At 41.5% G+C, this 18,345-nt stretch overlaps 1 protein-coding gene across 1 annotated transcript in view; it reads right to left on the bottom strand.

The window, feature by feature from the left end:
- TSPAN32 (tetraspanin 32) overlaps nucleotides 1-16,921 on the bottom strand; it is a 38,474-nt gene extending 21,553 nt beyond the window's left edge. The window contains exons 1-3 of the mRNA XM_039350722.1: nucleotides 16,804-16,921; nucleotides 14,158-14,275; nucleotides 3,927-4,024 (exon numbers count right to left, since the gene is read on the bottom strand). Of these exons, the coding sequence (XP_039206656.1) occupies nucleotides 3,927-4,024; nucleotides 14,158-14,275; nucleotides 16,804-16,869 (282 nt within the window). The 5' untranslated portion in view covers nucleotides 16,870-16,921. The remainder of the gene's footprint in view (nucleotides 1-3,926; nucleotides 4,025-14,157; nucleotides 14,276-16,803) is intronic.
- Between the last annotated feature and the right edge of the window lie 1,424 nt (nucleotides 16,922-18,345).

Genomic DNA, 18,345 nt, shown 5'->3' with positions numbered 1-18,345 from the left:
AGGAATGCATAGAGGTGTTGATTTCTGGTCATCGGATGCCTATTTACATTAATTTTATTACTGATGTGTAAATCTATGGGGTTTGATTAGTTATGCAGGATCCAATCTGGGCTAGTCACCAGGACCACAGATTTGGTCCTCTGAACTTCCAGACTCGTGCTGGAGCCCATCTTCAGGGAACTCCTCCCTCACCAGAATGTGGTAAGAGAGAAATTCCCTGAGGATGGGCTCCATCATGAGCCTGAAAGCTCGGAGGACCAAACCTCTGATCCTGCTGAAGAGGGGGTTAAACTATTCTCCAAAGCACCAGAGGGCAGGACAAGAAACAATGGCTGGAAACTGACCAAAGAGAGAAGCAACCTGGAATTAAGGAGAAAGTTCCTATCAGTGAGGACAATTAACCAGTGGAACAGTTTGCCCTCAGAAATCGTGGGTGCTTCATCCCTGGAGGTTTTTAAGAAGACTAGACAGTAACTTGTCTGAGATGATATAGGAGACGTTCTCCTGCTTGAGCAGGGGGCTGGACTAGAAGACCTCCAAGGTCCCTTCCAGCTCTATTCTATTCTATTCTATTCTATTCTATTCTATTCTATTCTATTGGTTGATTAATTATGTTGACTTATTTCAATTGTTATGGTTTGTTTTGATTTTTATTGTGGATTGCCATGAGCCTTTTGGAAGTATACTGACATAAAGTTAGTAAGTAAATACATCAATCCATCAGCACTGGAGGTGCTTTGTTAATCTTAAATGTACACACGGTTTGCTTAACACAATCCTCAAACCACCCTGATGCATGTCTAACTCATTAGAGTTCATGAGCTGTGTCCTCCCACTTCCCAACTCTGCCAGTATTTTGTTTGGAAGGATGTTGTATGTCATTGCACAAAAGTGTTTTATCACTTCTATTTATTTATTAAACACCTTTATATAGCCACTCACTCAATTTTCTCGCACTCACTTTCAATTGGACTGAGCCAAATTGAGTCATTTTCGAAACTCGGAAATGAGTTTCCAAACCAAATACTATGGTTTATGCTGATCACTACTCTGGGCCTTCTCATATATTGACATAAAACCATTGCTGTTGCCAGGATAGCTATCAGTTCCAAGTATATGCACATTAATTTCACCAGAATTATATAAAGTATGAAATTCAGTATGTGCCTATTTTTCAGGTGATTATTTTTCTTTGCAACATAAAGCAAACACTTTCAGTTAAACCAAGATGTTTACCTTTTCTTTTGCAAGAAGCTTTTACTAGTCATAATTACCAGTCCTCACGTTGGTTACAAAATCCACTAATTAATCCCTTGACAGGAAAAATAAGTCCCAAGTTTGATTCTACCCATTACTGCAGCTCATTAGGATAGTATGTTGTTGTTTACTTTTTCATAATAACTGGAATATAAGTAACATTGGTATATACATATACATATACAAAATTCACTTTCTTGAAATAAATTAGCCCACAGATTCCTGTGTAGAGCTGCCGTATAAAAAGTGACAGTAAGACAAGTTGTCATTTCCTACTTTGTGAGGCTTAACATGTACATTTATTTGCAACTCAGTCTTTATTACATGAGCTTTAATGTTTCTTTCTGAATTACGTAGGTGGCCATTTTTCAAAAACAGATACACAACAACTATAATATAGAGTCCAATATCTAAGATGGCTTGCAGAAAAATAAATACCAATGCACGATAAGAATGCTTCAACCCAACCAGAATTTGTTGCTATTGCTGTGGAAGGATTTAATAGTTATAAGTAAAGAATCACAGAATTGTAAAAGGCCATTTTGGTCATCAAGCCAAACCATCTGCTCAATTCACATTAAAGCATTTCCTAAAAATTATTGTTTAGCTGTCACTTGAATGTGTAATAGAAATTCAACCAGTTTCCCCTGAAATGAAAAATCAGGCTCCCCAGTTCTTAAGACTAGGCAGACTGTAACAGAGAGGGCACAGGAGTTACAATCCAAAAGAGGCATTAGAAGCAAAAGATGGGAGAAATCTCTTCTATTTTTTTTTTAAATTAGAAATTATTATTATTTAAAGGGCAAATTAAACACATTGCAAATCCATGTAAATCAATCACTTCCCAAATGATTAGAACTGACAGCTTTCACAGAGCAGCTGTTATTCTCATGTCCTTTCAAATCCAACACAATCTTCTCCAGTCTGGCAGCCTCCTGATAAGTCCCCAGCACCCTGAGCTAGGCTTGCGCAGAATAGTTTAATAGTACTAATAGTCTTAAGCAGTGCTAATTAGCTAGTTACTGGCCAGAGGCCACCCATAAATCCAAGATCATAATAGCGAATTCTGATTCTTTGACTTCGTAACAAAGCAAGGGAATATCTTGTTTGCCCATGCTAAACATATTCACAATAGATGCATTTTAGAATGAAGCTGTAAGGAGGAGCTGGAGGTGTTTGACTAAATGCTCAGGATTCCAGCATGAATTGAGAAAGGAAGTTTGCCAATGTGTTTCCTCTAGATTTAGGAAATGGCTAACTCCTAACAACCTGAGCATGAATGTGTCAGTACCTTCTGCTTGGTGCAATGCAGGCAAGCATATATCAGCTTGCAAAATCGTACAGAATAAAGTAATCATGCTTGGGATTACATTTGGGCTTTCATTGTGCTTATGGCATCCTGGACAAAATGTGCCAAATTGGATGTGGCAGGATTATGGCATGGACTAGTAATTCATATTCTCTCTCTTTCTCTCTCTCTCTCTCCCTCCCTCCTTTTCGCACCCACACAAATCTCAAAATAAAACAAAAATAAATAATCAACAGCAGCATGGATTCCTTCTTCATTACATACCTCTCTATATATGAGCAAATCCAATGCAGTATATGGGGAAAAATTTCCTCCCTCAATATAGATCATCTATTCAAAAAGATTAGTTCACCCTGTGATTTGGTGTGGCCCAGAGCCATATATCAATGTCATGGCAAGTCTAGACAATATGCCAAGTAGCAACAGAGAATGAGATGTTTGGGAGGACAGAGATACTGAAAATTCTTGAGATGTACTAAACCTTCTCAGGCCTGTTGCACATGCTTGTGTGAATTATTCATATAGCACTGAAATTATAGGGCAAAGATTCAAATTTATGTGCTTTCCAAAAAGGGTATCCATGTGCCAGTACCATGGCCTAACTGATTCTAAAGCTGGTATCAGGTTAGCATTGTGTGAGAAAGTATAACAAGCATTTCCCGTGTTATCTAATGTCACTGATAACAGATCTATCAGACACATTGCTTGTGATAATGTTATACTTATAAAGGGCATGGTTAGTTTAGAGTATAATGAAAAATAATAATAATATGTATGTGGACCCGATTAGGGAAACAGAAGAACTTGCTTCAGAAAATCCAGGCAAATGTTTAAAACAATTCTGAAACAGAATTGGAGACTATTCATTTAACCTGAAGAACCATCTTTACATTCAGCCAAGTCTCAGAAATTTAATTTATCATCTCAAGTTTATCACATACTGGAAAGCATTATTGTAAGCAAAGCATAAGCTAATAGCAAGGAAGCCATTTTTTAATACCCAGTATGTAAATTTCTAATAACATATGAAGTTGGATAAGATTTTGTTTTAGGTAATTTACATTTGGAACACTGAGAGAAAAAACCTTTCCCACTTTAATTCCATTATGTCTTTCAGTTACATGACATTGATTTTAACATATATTTTCATGTGTATTATTTTCTATGCAATATAGATTGTACAAGATATCAAATACAGGCACTTTCCAACATATCATGATATCTATAATAATTTCCAAACAGTATCCCAAGATGGAGTCACTTGAAAGTCATTCCCACTTTAAATACAGGTATATTTCAAAACAAGTTTGTAGAAAAATCTAACTGATATTTATATTATTCAACAACAGAGCCTACTTACAGCTGCCATAGCACCTTCCAGTTCTTTGATTGTGGCAACAATGCTCATCAGAGCAGCCATAGCCAGAATGATGCTCAGACACATCCCGACGTAGGAAACTGGAATGAAGGTAATACAGAAAAAGATATACAAAACTCTGAATCTTAAGGTCCTTTCTGATAACTATCCTGCAGCATCAGAGTAAGTAAAGTAAAATTATATGGACATGTCCATGTTTTTCTTGGCAAAAATATTGTTAGAATCCTCTGACTGGGACTTGGTAACAGATCACCGATCTCTTGACATTTAATGGCTTAGCTTGTCTCCTTACTGGACTTGATAAAAGACTCTTAGGAATGGATTGGCTAGATTAGAATCTTTATGAAGCCATATCCAAGAGGTGATTGGCTGTCGCTACTGAGAGGATGTAAGTGACTTTCATAATCTTGGGGATGATTATTCTTTTATTCTTCTTCCTTTCTGAGTTAATGGATTTGTAAGTGGCATTTAGTAGTCTTGACACTGAGTGATTATATTATGTCTTTGTAGCAGTTACCCATTTCAGATGCCCTCAATCTCCATCTTGTTCTACTGCTTTGTTAGAGAAAGGGGTGTAGATAAGGAGCATGGAAAGGAAGAAGGGGGGATTTGCAGCGCCCAGGCTAATACGGAGATTGAGGGCATCGGAAACGGGGGGAGGGAGGAAGCAGATGCCGTACGGGATAACAACTATAAGAACGGTGATTGTATGGATGAAGAAGGTGGGAGAATGAAAGGAAGGAGATGGTGTGAGAGGCTGGAGATGTGCCCCCATAGAACAAGGGGTAACAACTGGGGGGTAGATGAGGAGCACGGAAAAAAGGGGATAGAGAATGCATCGCAACAGGGCAACTGAGACAAGGGAGGACGGAGTGTGAGAAGAGGAATGAGTTAAGGGATACGGAGAGCTTGAACAACCAAAAGGGGGGGAGGGAGTCCACCTAGCCCAGAGTCGCACGAAGAGAGAATGAGCGGCAACACAAACGTAGGCAGGGGAGGCAAGAAAAGAGTGGTCACTGATACAAAGGCTATAATTAGAGCGCAGCTTAACCAATTAGGACCAGTGACAAGGTCTAGGAGCTGGGTGCAGATGGCATTTTATCTATAAAAGAACTCTCCCATGGACTGGCATTTAACCCTGACGATGTCGGAAGCTTCCGACGAAAGCTTGGTGATTGGTAATGGTATTAAACTTTTTTAGTTTATTATACTCCTGGTGTTCATATTTTATTATGCGTGTGGATTTGTGTGCAGCACACCAGGCTCTGAAAATATGGAATGCTGGTAGCCGCATTAACCGGGAGAGGGGACTTAATTCAAAGACTTACTATCCAGAAGACATCGCTCGACCCCCCTCCTCATATAATCACATTAATGCAGCCCCCACTGATGGCCCCCCCTTCTTGGAACAACTACAGACCAGTCCTGGCAGACAACTGCGGACGGATTCGCCACGATCCGTAGAGAACGGAACAGCATGGAGATGGAATGGAAATGGATGGGGATTCGAGAAACTGGAAGAAAAACGGAATACAACCAGGTCCGGTAGAGATGAGGAGAACGACGATGAACCCCCCCATGAGGAGGCTACCAGACACAGCATGACAACTCGATCGCAATCCAGCAGGAGAATGCACCCCCCTTCGACACCCCCAGCGCAAAGTTATGGGATGAAACAGCGACTACAATTAAAGGGGAAGAGCACCGTATGGAGTGGGAATGGAGAACCAAGGACGGACGGTAACGTTGCCCACCGGCAACGGATGGAACAACGAGCCACTGACAATAGGACAACGACAAAAAACATCTTGACGGTGCGCAAGACAGAGCGTGTGGGAACGAACAGCGGACCGTACAGGGGAACCCAGGGGAAGAAGGAGGGGAGGAGGAACAATATGGGCGGGGGTTATGAATCTAGGGCACAATTCCGGGAGACGGATAAACAAGACCAAAATAGCCGTGAGGCTTGTAAGGATACTGAAAGTGATAATTGCCCACCCCCACTCGTAGAGGGAAGTCGTGTGTGGGATGGTGGTGGGGAGGAGGCTATGAGCAAGGAAGGCAAAAAGATCTGGACTCCCAACTCTGAAACAACTTATGACAGAATGCAGACTAGTAATGTGGGATGTAGGCTGGAGACCCAACCCGATCAGCTGGGGCCTATGACACGCTCCAGGAGCCGGAAGCAGACACTAAACAGCTGTATATAAGACTCTCCCCCGGCACTTACCTTTTAACCCTGACGATGTCAATTGTGTTTGACGAAAGCTCGGTGGATTAAAATTCTATTTTTATAGATACTCTCTTGGTGATCATTACTATTTGACTAACATATATATATATATATATATATATATATATATATATATATATATATATATATATGTAGGTCTTTGGTTGTTCGGGTTTTCTCCCGCGTAAAATTGGAAGTGTCTTGGCGACGTTTCGACGAAGTCCCATTCGTCATCTTCAGGCTGGTGCTTTCAGCTTCGTGCTTCGAGCAGCAATGTGTGGTCTTAGCTGTTTCTTCCTTTTAACTGCCAGTGGGGGTATGAACTGATTGGGTGGGAGCTTGGCTGTGTTCTGATTGGGTGGAGGTGTGACTGTGTTAGATGGTGATCACCAACATCCTCTGCACCAGCAAGCCATCCAAAAGCAACTTACCCAAAGAGGAACAGACAGCACTACGTAACCTGAAAGAAGACACCAGCATAATAATCCTACCAGCAGACAAGGGCAACGCCACGGTGGTTATGAACACATCTGACTACCAAACCAAATTAACCAACCTACTCCAAGACTCCACATACAAACCCCTAAATACAGATCCCACCACCTACCTGGAAAAAACCACCAGATCCAAAATAAAAGCCTCCCCCATTAGCGAAGAGATCCAGCAAAGAATCATTCCCAGAGATAAATCATCCAGATGCCCAAACTCTATGGTCTCCCCAAGATACACAAAGAAGGAACCCCACTCAGACCTATAATCAGCTCCATAGGCTCACCTCTACAAAACCTAGCCAAATTTCTCGCCAAACAACTACAGCCCTATGCAGAATCCATCACCTCACACGTAAAAAACTCATTCCAGTTTATAGAGATCATAAAGAAACAAAACTTACAGCCCAGCGACCTACTAGTGAGCTTCGATGTCATATCCCTCTTCACCCAAGTGCCTATCAAAGAAGCCTTGACAGCTATTCAAAACAAATATAACCCCCCCAAACACATCTTAGATCTGACCAACCACTGCCTATCCAACACATACTTCATCTATAATGGACAAAAATACAAACAAACAGAAGGAGCACCCATGGGATCACCCCTCTCACCTGTCATTGCCAACCTCTACATGGAACACTTTGAAACCCAAGCTCTAGAAAAATCGGATCACAAACCCAAACTCTGGCTCAGATATGCAGACGACACCTTCATAATCTGGCCACGTGGGAAAGAAAAACTGGACAACTTCCTCACACACCTCAACAGCCTACATCCCAAAATACAGTTCACCATGGAAACAGAAGCTAACAACCAACTTCCCTTCCTGGATGTCTTAGTCTACAAGAAATCCAATGGCTCCCTAGGACACACCATCTACCAGAAGAAAACACACACAAACCGCTATCTGCACGCTCTCTCACACCACCACCCAGCACAGATCAACTCTGTAGCCAAGACACTCATCTCCAGAACAAAACGCTTAGCTGACGAACAACACCTAAAACCCGAACTACACACTCTCACCAATGTACTAACATCCAATGGATTCCATAGAAATAAGATTACAAACCTAATCCAAAAAGAAACCCCCACTAAAATCCAAGACAAAGAACAAGAAAACGGCAAAGCCCTCCTCCCATACATAAAAGGCACCACAGACAGAATCAGTAAGATCCTCCATAAACACAACATCAAAACAGCATTCTGCACAAACAGAAAAATATCCACCATCCTTAGAAACCCCAAAGATAAAATTGAATTAGAAAATCAAGGAGTATACGAAATCCCATGCACCACTTGTCCCACCACATACATCGGACAAACCAACAGAAGAATAAGTGCACGCATTGAAGAACATAAGAACTCAGTCAAAAAAGAGGAACCAACATCTTCCCTGGTCCAACACCTTAAAGCCACAGGACATGAAATTGACTTTAAAAATACCAGAACCATTGCCAAAAGTGAACATTTTAATAACAGAATAATCAGAGAAGCCATCGAGATAGAAAAACGCCCACACAGCATGAACAAGCGAGATGATACCTCCCGCCTACCAGCCATTTGGAAACCCGCCCTTATTGACAAACGACTCCCTAATACAAAAAATGATACCAGACCCACACTCACAAAAACCACACAGGATGTCACCACCACACATCCACGCAAAAAGCAAACCCAAAGCCACACCGATGATGAGGCACGACCACAAACCAGAAGCCAGACCAGAGCTGCATCATTAGCCACTTTAAAGCCCTCCAATCCATACACGAAGCAAACTGACACCCTCCATGAAAATGAGGCACGACCACAAACGCGAAGCCAAAAAATAGCAAGGCAGCCCAAAATCTTAAACCCCTCTGCAACTCAGACTAACCTGAGCACAACCAAACATAACACTCCCCCAGCCAATCAGAGCACAACCAACCCCCCAGCCAATCAGAGCACAGCCAACCCCCCAGCCAATCAGAGCACAGCCACGCCCCTAACCAATCAGAACACACCTCCACCCAATCAGAACACAGCCAAGCTCCCACCCAATCAGTTCATACCCCCACTGGCAGTTAAAAGGAAGAAACAGCTAAGACCACACATTGCTGCTCGAAGCATGAAGCTGAAAACACCAGCCTGAAGATGACGAATGGGACTTCGTCGAAACGTCGCCAAGACACTTCCAATTTTACGCGGGAGAAAACCCGAACAACCAAAGACCTACATATATATATATGTATATATGTATATATGTATATATGTATATATGTATATATGTATATATGTATATATGTGTATGTATGTATGTATATATGTGTACACACACATATATGATTAGAAATAAAAACAAAAATGCGACTCTTGGGAGTATTCATATTGTCAAAATAATGATCACCAAGAGAATATCTATCCAAAAATAGAATTTAATCCACCAAGCTTTCGTCAAATACATTTGACATCGTCAGAGTTAAAAGGCAAACACCGGGAGAAGTCCTATATACAGTTGTTTAATGCCTGTTTCTGGCTCCTGGAGCATGTCATCGGCCCCAGCTGATCGAATTGCGTCCCAAGCACACCCCCCACATCAGCATCTATCCTCTTTCCATTGCTAATTTGCATTCTGTCATACGTTACTCCGTTAGCTGTTTCCAGGTTGGTCAGGTTGGGGATCAGAATCTTTTCTCCTCCCCTGCTCATAATTCCCCCACCATCCCACACACGGCTTCCCTTAGGGAGCGGGGGTGGGCAATTATTTAAATTGCTTCCAATATCCCTACAAGCCCCAAGACCACTTTGATCTTGTTTATCTATCCCTCGGGGTTGTAACACAGGCTCATAGTTGCAGCCCATGCTATTCCTCCTCCCATCCTCCTTCCCGTGAGTCCTCCTGAATGATCTACTGTTCGTTTTCACGCTCTCTCCCTCGCGCATGCTCAGGATGTTTTCTGCCATCGTCCCATTGTCAGCGCCTTGTTGTTCCGTCCGTTGTCGGTAAGCACCATTCCCACTCATCCCCAATTCTCCATTCTCACACCGTACGGGGCTCTTCCCCTTTAATTGCAGTCGCTGTTTCACTGCGCAGCTTTGTGTTGAGAATGTCAGAGGGGGGTGCCTTCCTCTGCTCGACCGTGACCGGATTATCATAATGTGCCTGGTAGTGTCCTCAGGGGGGGATTCATCCTTGTTCTCATCGTCCTTGTTAGACTTTATTATATTCCATTTTCCCTCCGGTTCCTCAAACCCCACTCCATCTCCACTCCATCCCAAAAAGAGTCTGCTCCCGGCGGGTCGTGACAAACCTAGCCGCGGTTGTCCGCTGAAGTTAGTCTGTTGTCGGTTAGCTGGTAATCGCATGTCCGGGAGGGAGGAGCTGTCAATTGAGGCTCCATTGATGTAATTACGCAGGGAGGGAGGCCGGGCGGTATTTTTTGATTACAAGTTTTTTGATTGGGTCCCCTCCACACGTTAGTACGGTTGCTGGCACTCCACATTTTCAGAGCTTGATGCGCTGCGCACAAGTCCACGTGCCGATTGATGGACTCAGTTCCTGAAAACCATGCCTCTTTCAGTAGGCGATCTCCTTTTGTCGTGTCGTTGGCCAAGATATGGGCATTCTCAAAATCAAAGCAATGATCGTATTCTGCTACATGGGCCCAAATCTGCGAATGTTGTTCGCCTCGTCTAATAGCCAACCTATGCTCATGTAAACGAGTCTTAAGTCTTTTTGAGGTCTCACCTACATAAGTACTCTGGCACCCCGTACAGTTGATCTTATAAACTATAGCTGATCTCTCGGCGGTGGGGAGCTGGTCCTTGGGGTGCATCACTTTAGCTCGTAGGGTCTGAGTAGGTTTGTGGGCTACCTGTGTATTGTGGGGTGCCAGAAGCCTGGCTGTGGCTTCTGACACATTACTAATGTATGGTAGAGACACCCGTATGGTTCGTGTCAGGGGTTCCTCTCCTTGCCGTCCGTTTCGGGGGTCTGATACCATACTGTGTCGCTTAATAAACCTTAGGGGGTACCCATTCATCCAGCATATGCGGAATAGATGTTTCCTTTCTTCTGCCTTAGACTCCATGGTGCTGCAGTGCGATTGCACCCGTTTAAACAGGGTCTTAATGCAGCTGGCTTTATGGGAGGCCGGATGATTGCTATGGTAGTGGAGGATTCGATCCGTATGAGTGGGCTTCCGATAGACCTTGGTATTCAAAGTTCCATCTAAGGAACGTTGGACCAATACGTCCAAAAAGGCTATCGAGCCCTGGATCTCCTCCTCCACCGTAAATTTAATGTCCGGATATATTGAGTTTAACACTCCCATAAAGTCAACTAGATGACACCGTTTGACGACAGCAAAGGTGTCGTCAACATACTGTGCCCAAAACTTGGGCTGTTGACAGGTCATGGCCTCGCATTCTAATTGTTGGAGAACCGCTTCTGCCACCACGCTGGATATTGGGGAGCCCATAGGTGTGCCCTTTACTTGCTCATATATAGTGCCTTGAAAGGAGAAATAAGTTGTAAGACAGCTGTATATATACATATGTATACGTATATATATATACGTATATATGCCCTATATACAAATACCCGCGAAAACCTCAGAAAACAAATATCGAACCTCTACGGGGAGGAAATCCACCATCTGACCAGGACCTATGAAAAATTTGAAGTCCAAAGAGCTTCCATTTTATGTGACCTTGCATTCCTACGTAACTGCCGAGATCAAAATCTAATCCCCACATGTTTCCAACTGAAATTCCACTCCAACTCTGCAGCCACCAAACGGATCCTGAAAAGAACAGAATTGGCCCTAATCAGAAATGAACTTCACACAAAAAGATTCCTCCTAGACCGAATTAACAAAGATCTCCTCACACTCCACCTCAAACTCAGCAACAAGATCCACCCCGCACTTTGGGACAAATCCAAACAACTCGCCGTCTGGAGAGCCGAAACACAGACCACCCTCAAGACAGATACACACACCAACAAACTCCGAAGACTACAAGAACGCCAGAAACAAACCCCTCCTCCCTCACAGCCACACATGAAACAAACAGTGCATAACATCTCAGATAGGATCCTCACCAAAGCCGAAACCAATGTCCTTTCCAAAGGATTCAACTTTGCAGTCGCTCCCAAACACATCCCCACTGAAACCATTATATGTGGAGTTGAAACCAGCCTGACCAAAATCAACCCCGATGACGCTAACAAAATCAGACTCAAAATCACCAACATCCTCTGCACCAGCAAGCCACCCAAAAGCAACTTACCCAAAGAGGAACAGACAGCACTACGTAACCTGAAAGAAGACACCAGCATAATAATCCTACCAGCAGACAAGGGCAACGCCACGGTGGTTATGAACACATCTGACTACCAAACCAAATTAACCAACCTACTCCAAGACTCCACATACAAACCCCTAAATACAGATCCCACCACCTACCTGGAAAAAACCACCAGAACCAAGATAAAAGCCTCCCCCATTAGCGAAGAGATCCAGCAAAGAATCATTCCCAGAGAGAAATCATCCAGATGCCCTAAACTCTATGGTCTCCCCAAGATACACAAAGAAGGAACCCCACTCAGACCTATAGTCAGCTCCATAGGCTCACCTCTACAAAACCTAGCCAAATTTCTCGCCAAACAACTACAGCCCTATGCAGAATCCATCACCTCACACGTAAAAAACTCATTCCAGTTTATAGAGATCATAAAGAAACAAAACTTACAGCCCAGCGACCTACTAGTGAGCTTCGATGTCATATCCCTCTTCACCCAAGTGCCTATCAAAGAAGCCTTGACAGCTATTCAAAACAAATATAACCCCCCCAAACACATCTTAGATCTGACCAACCACTGCCTATCCAACACATACTTCATCTATAATGGACAAAAATACAAACAAACAGAAGGAGCACCCATGGGATCACCCCTCTCACCTGTCATTGCCAACCTCTACATGGAACACTTTGAAACCCAAGCTCTAGAAAAATCGGATCACAAACCCAAACTCTGGCTCAGATACGTAGACGACACCTTCATAATCTGGCCACATGGGAAAGAAAAACTGGACAACTTCCTCACACACCTCAACAGCCTACACCCCAAAATACAGTTCACCATGGAAACAGAAGCTAACAACCAACTTCCCTTCCTGGATGTCTTAGTCTACAAGAAATCCAATGGCTCCCTAGGACACACCATCTACCAGAAGAAAACACACACAAACCGCTATCTGCACGCTCTCTCACACCACCACCCAGCACAGATCAACTCTGTAGCCAAGACACTCATCTCCAGAACAAAACGCTTAGCTGACGAACAACACCTAAAACCCGAACTACACACTCTCACCAATGTACTAACATCCAATGGATTCCATAGAAATAAGATTACAAACCTAATCCAAAAAGAAACCCCCACTAAAATCCAAGACAAAGAACAAGAAAACGGCAAAGCCCTCCTCCCATACATAAAAGGCACCACAGACAGAATCAGTAAGATCCTTCATAAACACAACATCAAAACAGCATTCTGCACAAACAGAAAAATATCCACCATCCTTAGAAACCCCAAAGATAAAATTGAATTAGAAAATCAAGGAGTATACGAAATCCCATGCACCACTTGTCCCACCACATACATCGGACAAACCAACAGAAGAATAAGTGCACGCATTGAAGAACATAAGAACTCAGTCAAAAAAGAGGAACCAACATCTTCCCTGGTCCAACACCTTAAAGCCACAGGACATGAAATTGACTTTAAAAATACCAGAACCATTGCCAAAAGTGAACATTTTAATAACAGAATAATCAGAGAAGCCATCGAGATAGAAAAACGCCCACACAGCATGAACAAGCGAGATGATACCTCCCGCCTACCAGCCATTTGGAAACCTGCCCTTATTGACAAACGACTCCCTAACCCCAAAATCTTAAACCCCTCTGCAACTCAGACTAACCTGAGCACAACCAAACAGAACACTCCCCCAGCCAATCAGAGCACAGCCAAGCCCCTAACCATTCAGAACACACCTCCACCCAATCAGAACACAGCCAAGCTCCCATCCAATCAGTTCATACCCTCACTGGCAGTTAAAAGGAAGAAACAGCTAAAACCACACATTGCTGCTCAAAGCAAGAAGCTAAAAACACCAGCCTGAAGATGACGAATGTGACTTCGTCGAAACGTTGCCAAGACACTTCCAATTTTACGCGGGAGAAAACCCGAACAACCAAAGACCTATATACAAATACCCGCGAAAACCTCAGAAAACAAATATATATATTTAATATATATATATTAAAAATACAAGTAAAAATTTGATATATGGAATGTAAAACATAGAAATTTAGATCATGATCAATCTTTAAAATAAACAAATACCAAACAGAACAAATTCTTATCTCATCAGCAAAACAAATTACTTTTAATTTTGTACTCCAGTATGAGAGACTGAATCTTGAATTTCCCAACACTTACCAATAGTGTGGAAATTTCTGTAATAGGAGTTTGTCCCCGAAGAGGCAGAATTTATGACAGTGAAGTGTTTCCCCCTGAGGGTGATACTGGCCAGTATGCCAACTGATACCCCAAGCAGCTAAGAAGAGAAAAGAAACATGTTTACAAAGTTGGATAAGGGCTAGAACAACCCAAGCTCAAGTCAATATTCAGCCATACAAACACTTTACCATATCATATTTAATTAAATCGTTAAAAACATGGATAGAACTGGTTGGATTTTATTAGTTATATAGGCTGACAGGAAGAAGGAAGTTAGACTAAGTTGGGGTCAGTATATCAAAGGTACAGAACTCCAGATAACCATTACAGAGCAGCAAAGAGATGCAGAAAGTTCTTTGCTGCCATCTAGTGGTCATTTTCATGTTTGTAGTACTCAAGAATCCTAGAGAATTTTAGCAAATCTTCCCCTATTGATACCAGTCAACAAAACAGTAAATATAAAGAGTGCCACTTTGGCATTGGCTCATTAATTATTAAGCAACATACAGCCTCCTTAATTATAGCTAATTCAGAATATGAGTTTGGCTACTTGCCTCTTTCTTACAATGGAACTCAGCAAAAAAAAAAAAAAAAAGATCTTCACTGTGGATTCACAAGTATTTCCCTACTCCCACTTTCCATTTAAAGGATAATAAGGATAAGCAAAGTTTATCTCTGTCCCTAATAAAGCAGTAGAACAAAATGGAGGAAAATCAACACACAATTCGGAAAGGTAACACGGTCCTTTGCCCCAGCTCAATAAACTACAGGTGGTCTTCAGTTAACAATGGCAATTGGGTTCAGATCTGCCATTGCTAACCCACATGGTCATAAAGCACAGCCTCACACTTAGCATTGTGACATTCCTGATTGCAGTGGTTATGCAAATCATGGCAGGTTGTTAAACAGGACCTCACTTGATCACCATTTGTGACCTCCTGTGGCTTCTCCATTAACTGTCAGAAACCAACAAAAAAAAAGTTGTAAATGGCACTCACGATTGTAGGATGCTGCAATGTCATAATTGCAAGCTGGGCGCCAAGTACTTGGATCATGAACATGTGACATAGGGACACTGTAACAGCCAAACTCTTGAGGACCAGTCATATCACTTGTTCAGCATCATCACAAGTTTGAAGGGTCACTGAATAAATGATTGTTAACACAGGCTACCTGTAACACATTGGTACCTGAACTGAACTAATAAGTGTGATTTGATCCAGGTGCTTAGATTCTGCTACTACTTTTTGATTCCAATAAAAGATATAATTCAGTTTAGCTTGCAGGAGTGCTGCTTCGGTTTCTGAAATATTCTGATGAGAAGGGAATAAACAGCATATGTTTACTTTTATTTCATGGGGCATTTAGGATTGTAGACTGGGAGAAACTTGCCTTGGGGAATATTTTTAATGGGGCTGTAAAGAACTTCCCAGTCTGTTTCCAGAACTGAATCCAGAAGTTTCCAAGTTTTTTGCATTTCACAGTATGGGATGGAATATCTAGAAAAGCAAAATTATCACAAGGGGATAAAGTCTTTAGAGAAAGAAGTTACTAGACTAATAATTTCAAGGGGCAAATTTTCAGGACAAAAAGTTAGTCCCCAAACTAAGTATTTCAGTTCTGGCATGTAGATGCCCTGGGAAACAAACCACTAGGCTTTCTCCACCTTTTATTCTCATTTTCTAAGAATGCTTGTGGGCTTCATGCACAACATGCTAGCATCCTATGTTGCTTTTTCAAAACAAGCATTAATTTCCTTAAAAGGAAATGCATCGGCGAGCTGAACAGAGGGTTGGAAATGATGTCCATAGGTATAGCGGGCTCCAAACTGGGGATCTGATGAAGTCTGTCAAATGCATTACATGCCTACAGACCAGGGCTGCAACTTAGCTTGAACTCATGAGCTTAATCTAACCAGGACTGGAAGGAGTAGAAGTGCTTAGAATGTTGTCAATTACTCCATTCCTCCTGGTCACATGATCAAGAGGGAACATACAAACAACAGCTGCAACACAAGTGGAGGGCCAAAGATACATGCACTACTCACATGCATACCTCTAGATTAGGAAGAAAGAGCACACACTCATACACAAATTCCACAGGTTACTTCTTTACATAGAATAGATATCTCCTTTGGCCACTGATGAAAAAGGGCTGGGAAGGAATTTCAGAAGCCACCATTTGCTTCCCATTGAAGTTATTCTAAAAGTCATCAAAAGCTGCATCTCCCAAGATTTATATTACTGAGCAAAATTGTTTTAAAAATTGGTGCTACATCACTTTCTATTTTTAAAACCCTTTAAATTCATGATTCTCACACACAATAATATTACTTTCTGAGTGAAGAAGAGCGTTTTTGTCTGCCTCTGCACAAAGTCAAGATCTTTCTAACTTTCAAGACTACATTTCTAATACAACTGACAAAGACAGAAACCGCAAGCAACTACAATGCTGTGCAGTCCTGATAAGACCCTCAGCATGGTAGAGACTTTTAGTTTAAGTTCAGACTTCCTAAACTACTAAAAGTTCAGCACCATTATCTTTTGTAATGAAATTACCCCCTCATTAAAATTTCAACGATCAACCTGGCACAACCTACGTCTGCCAAGTTTCCCGTTTTATTACCATAATAAAGAGGCTGGTCACCAGCAGTTGGCATTTCACAGCTCGGACCCAGGATCTCTTTCCCATGCCTTCCACTTCTTATCACTGACTACTAGAGAAGTTGCTAAAGGGACTGCCAGAAAAAGTTGCATCATTGCATCTTGGGAAATATAGTCATAATGACAAACTGTATTTGTGGTTTTGTGTGTGTTTGTGTGTGTGTTTGGTTTTGGTACACTTTCATGTGACTGTTTTATTTTGATAGCCTAGCTAGAACAAAAGTTCTCAGTGGCACCCCCACCCCCAATTACTGTGCGCATATCATTCATTTCACCATAGAAATGACTGTGCTACCTAGAAGCAAACTAGATAGACAACACTGGATCATTCTCTGAAATGACCAAAATGGATCGTTCTTTGAAAGGAAGGTGGTGCAGTCTGAAATGACTAAAATGGATCATTCTTTGAAAGGAAAGTGGTGCAGTCTGAAATGACCAAAATGAATATTAAATTTTAAACTGACTGTATTTCTTTTACCCAATGCTGGACAGTCCCATGTTCATTTAAGAAGAGCATCTATCATAGAGAGAAAAATAATTGTAGTTACAAACAAACTTCAATAAGTCAATATTTTCTTACTTAAACAAAGGAAAAGAACGACCATGGTTGGGCAAAAACAAACAAACAAACAAAAAAAACCAGTGGGAGCAGGAGCAACTTCTGACTTTCTGCCAGCTTTGCCTTTATCAGAAGTCAGAAATCACAGTCATGTGACCACAGAGAAACTGGTCTGAACACAGTGGAAATTTTAATTCCACAGGAGTAATGGATCTCAGATTTTTTTTTTATGCATACATTAAATTAATAGATTTGGGGTATCTTGATTCAAAACTTGTTGCAGTATATTGCACCACTTGGGCTGATTTGAGGGTACAAACAGATATACAAATGCAATGATACTTTTAATAGTATATAGCTAGCTGTTCTTATCAATGTATAAGTGCTCTAAATAACAGTAATTTGGACAATTAATTGGCATGTACTCCTCTAAGCATATTTTAAAAGGCTTTTTGGCCTGTTTTTATATAAAGAAGAGAGTATAACATTCATATTACTGCCTATATCAAGCTGTCTCTATCTAATTCTCTAATATAGTAGCAACTATCTACAATTATTAATGGAGCTGAATGTTTAGTGATTACTGATACTCCACAATGTGCGACTTTTTTAAACCAGAGGCTTGCAGTTTCTGTTTGTGGTTATAACTGTTATTCAGATTAGTCATTTTAACCAGGCTGTGGATGTTTTAAATAGTTTTCTCCATCACATATCATGTAAATTTTCAAGAGTTAGTCTGTGGTGGAGTGTGACTGCAATAAAAGAATAAATTAATGAATAAATGTTTGTCATTTGAAATGCATTTAGAAAAGTCCATGAGACATTTGCAGCTTTAATCCAAAGACAAAAATAGATACACTAATTTGCCCAGAAAATATTATTTTAATATGATTGACGCCTGTATTTGTAGCTATATTTTAGTATACATGTGAATACTAGAATATT

This window comes from Crotalus tigris, unplaced genomic scaffold (assembly GCF_016545835.1).
Source record: "Crotalus tigris isolate CLP2741 ecotype Arizona unplaced genomic scaffold, ASM1654583v1 scf7180000018354.2857554, whole genome shotgun sequence".
NCBI classification, from domain to species: domain Eukaryota; kingdom Metazoa; phylum Chordata; class Lepidosauria; order Squamata; family Viperidae; genus Crotalus; species Crotalus tigris.
Note: the sequence above shows the minus strand (reverse complement) of the source record. Positions and strands in the feature narration are given on the sequence as shown.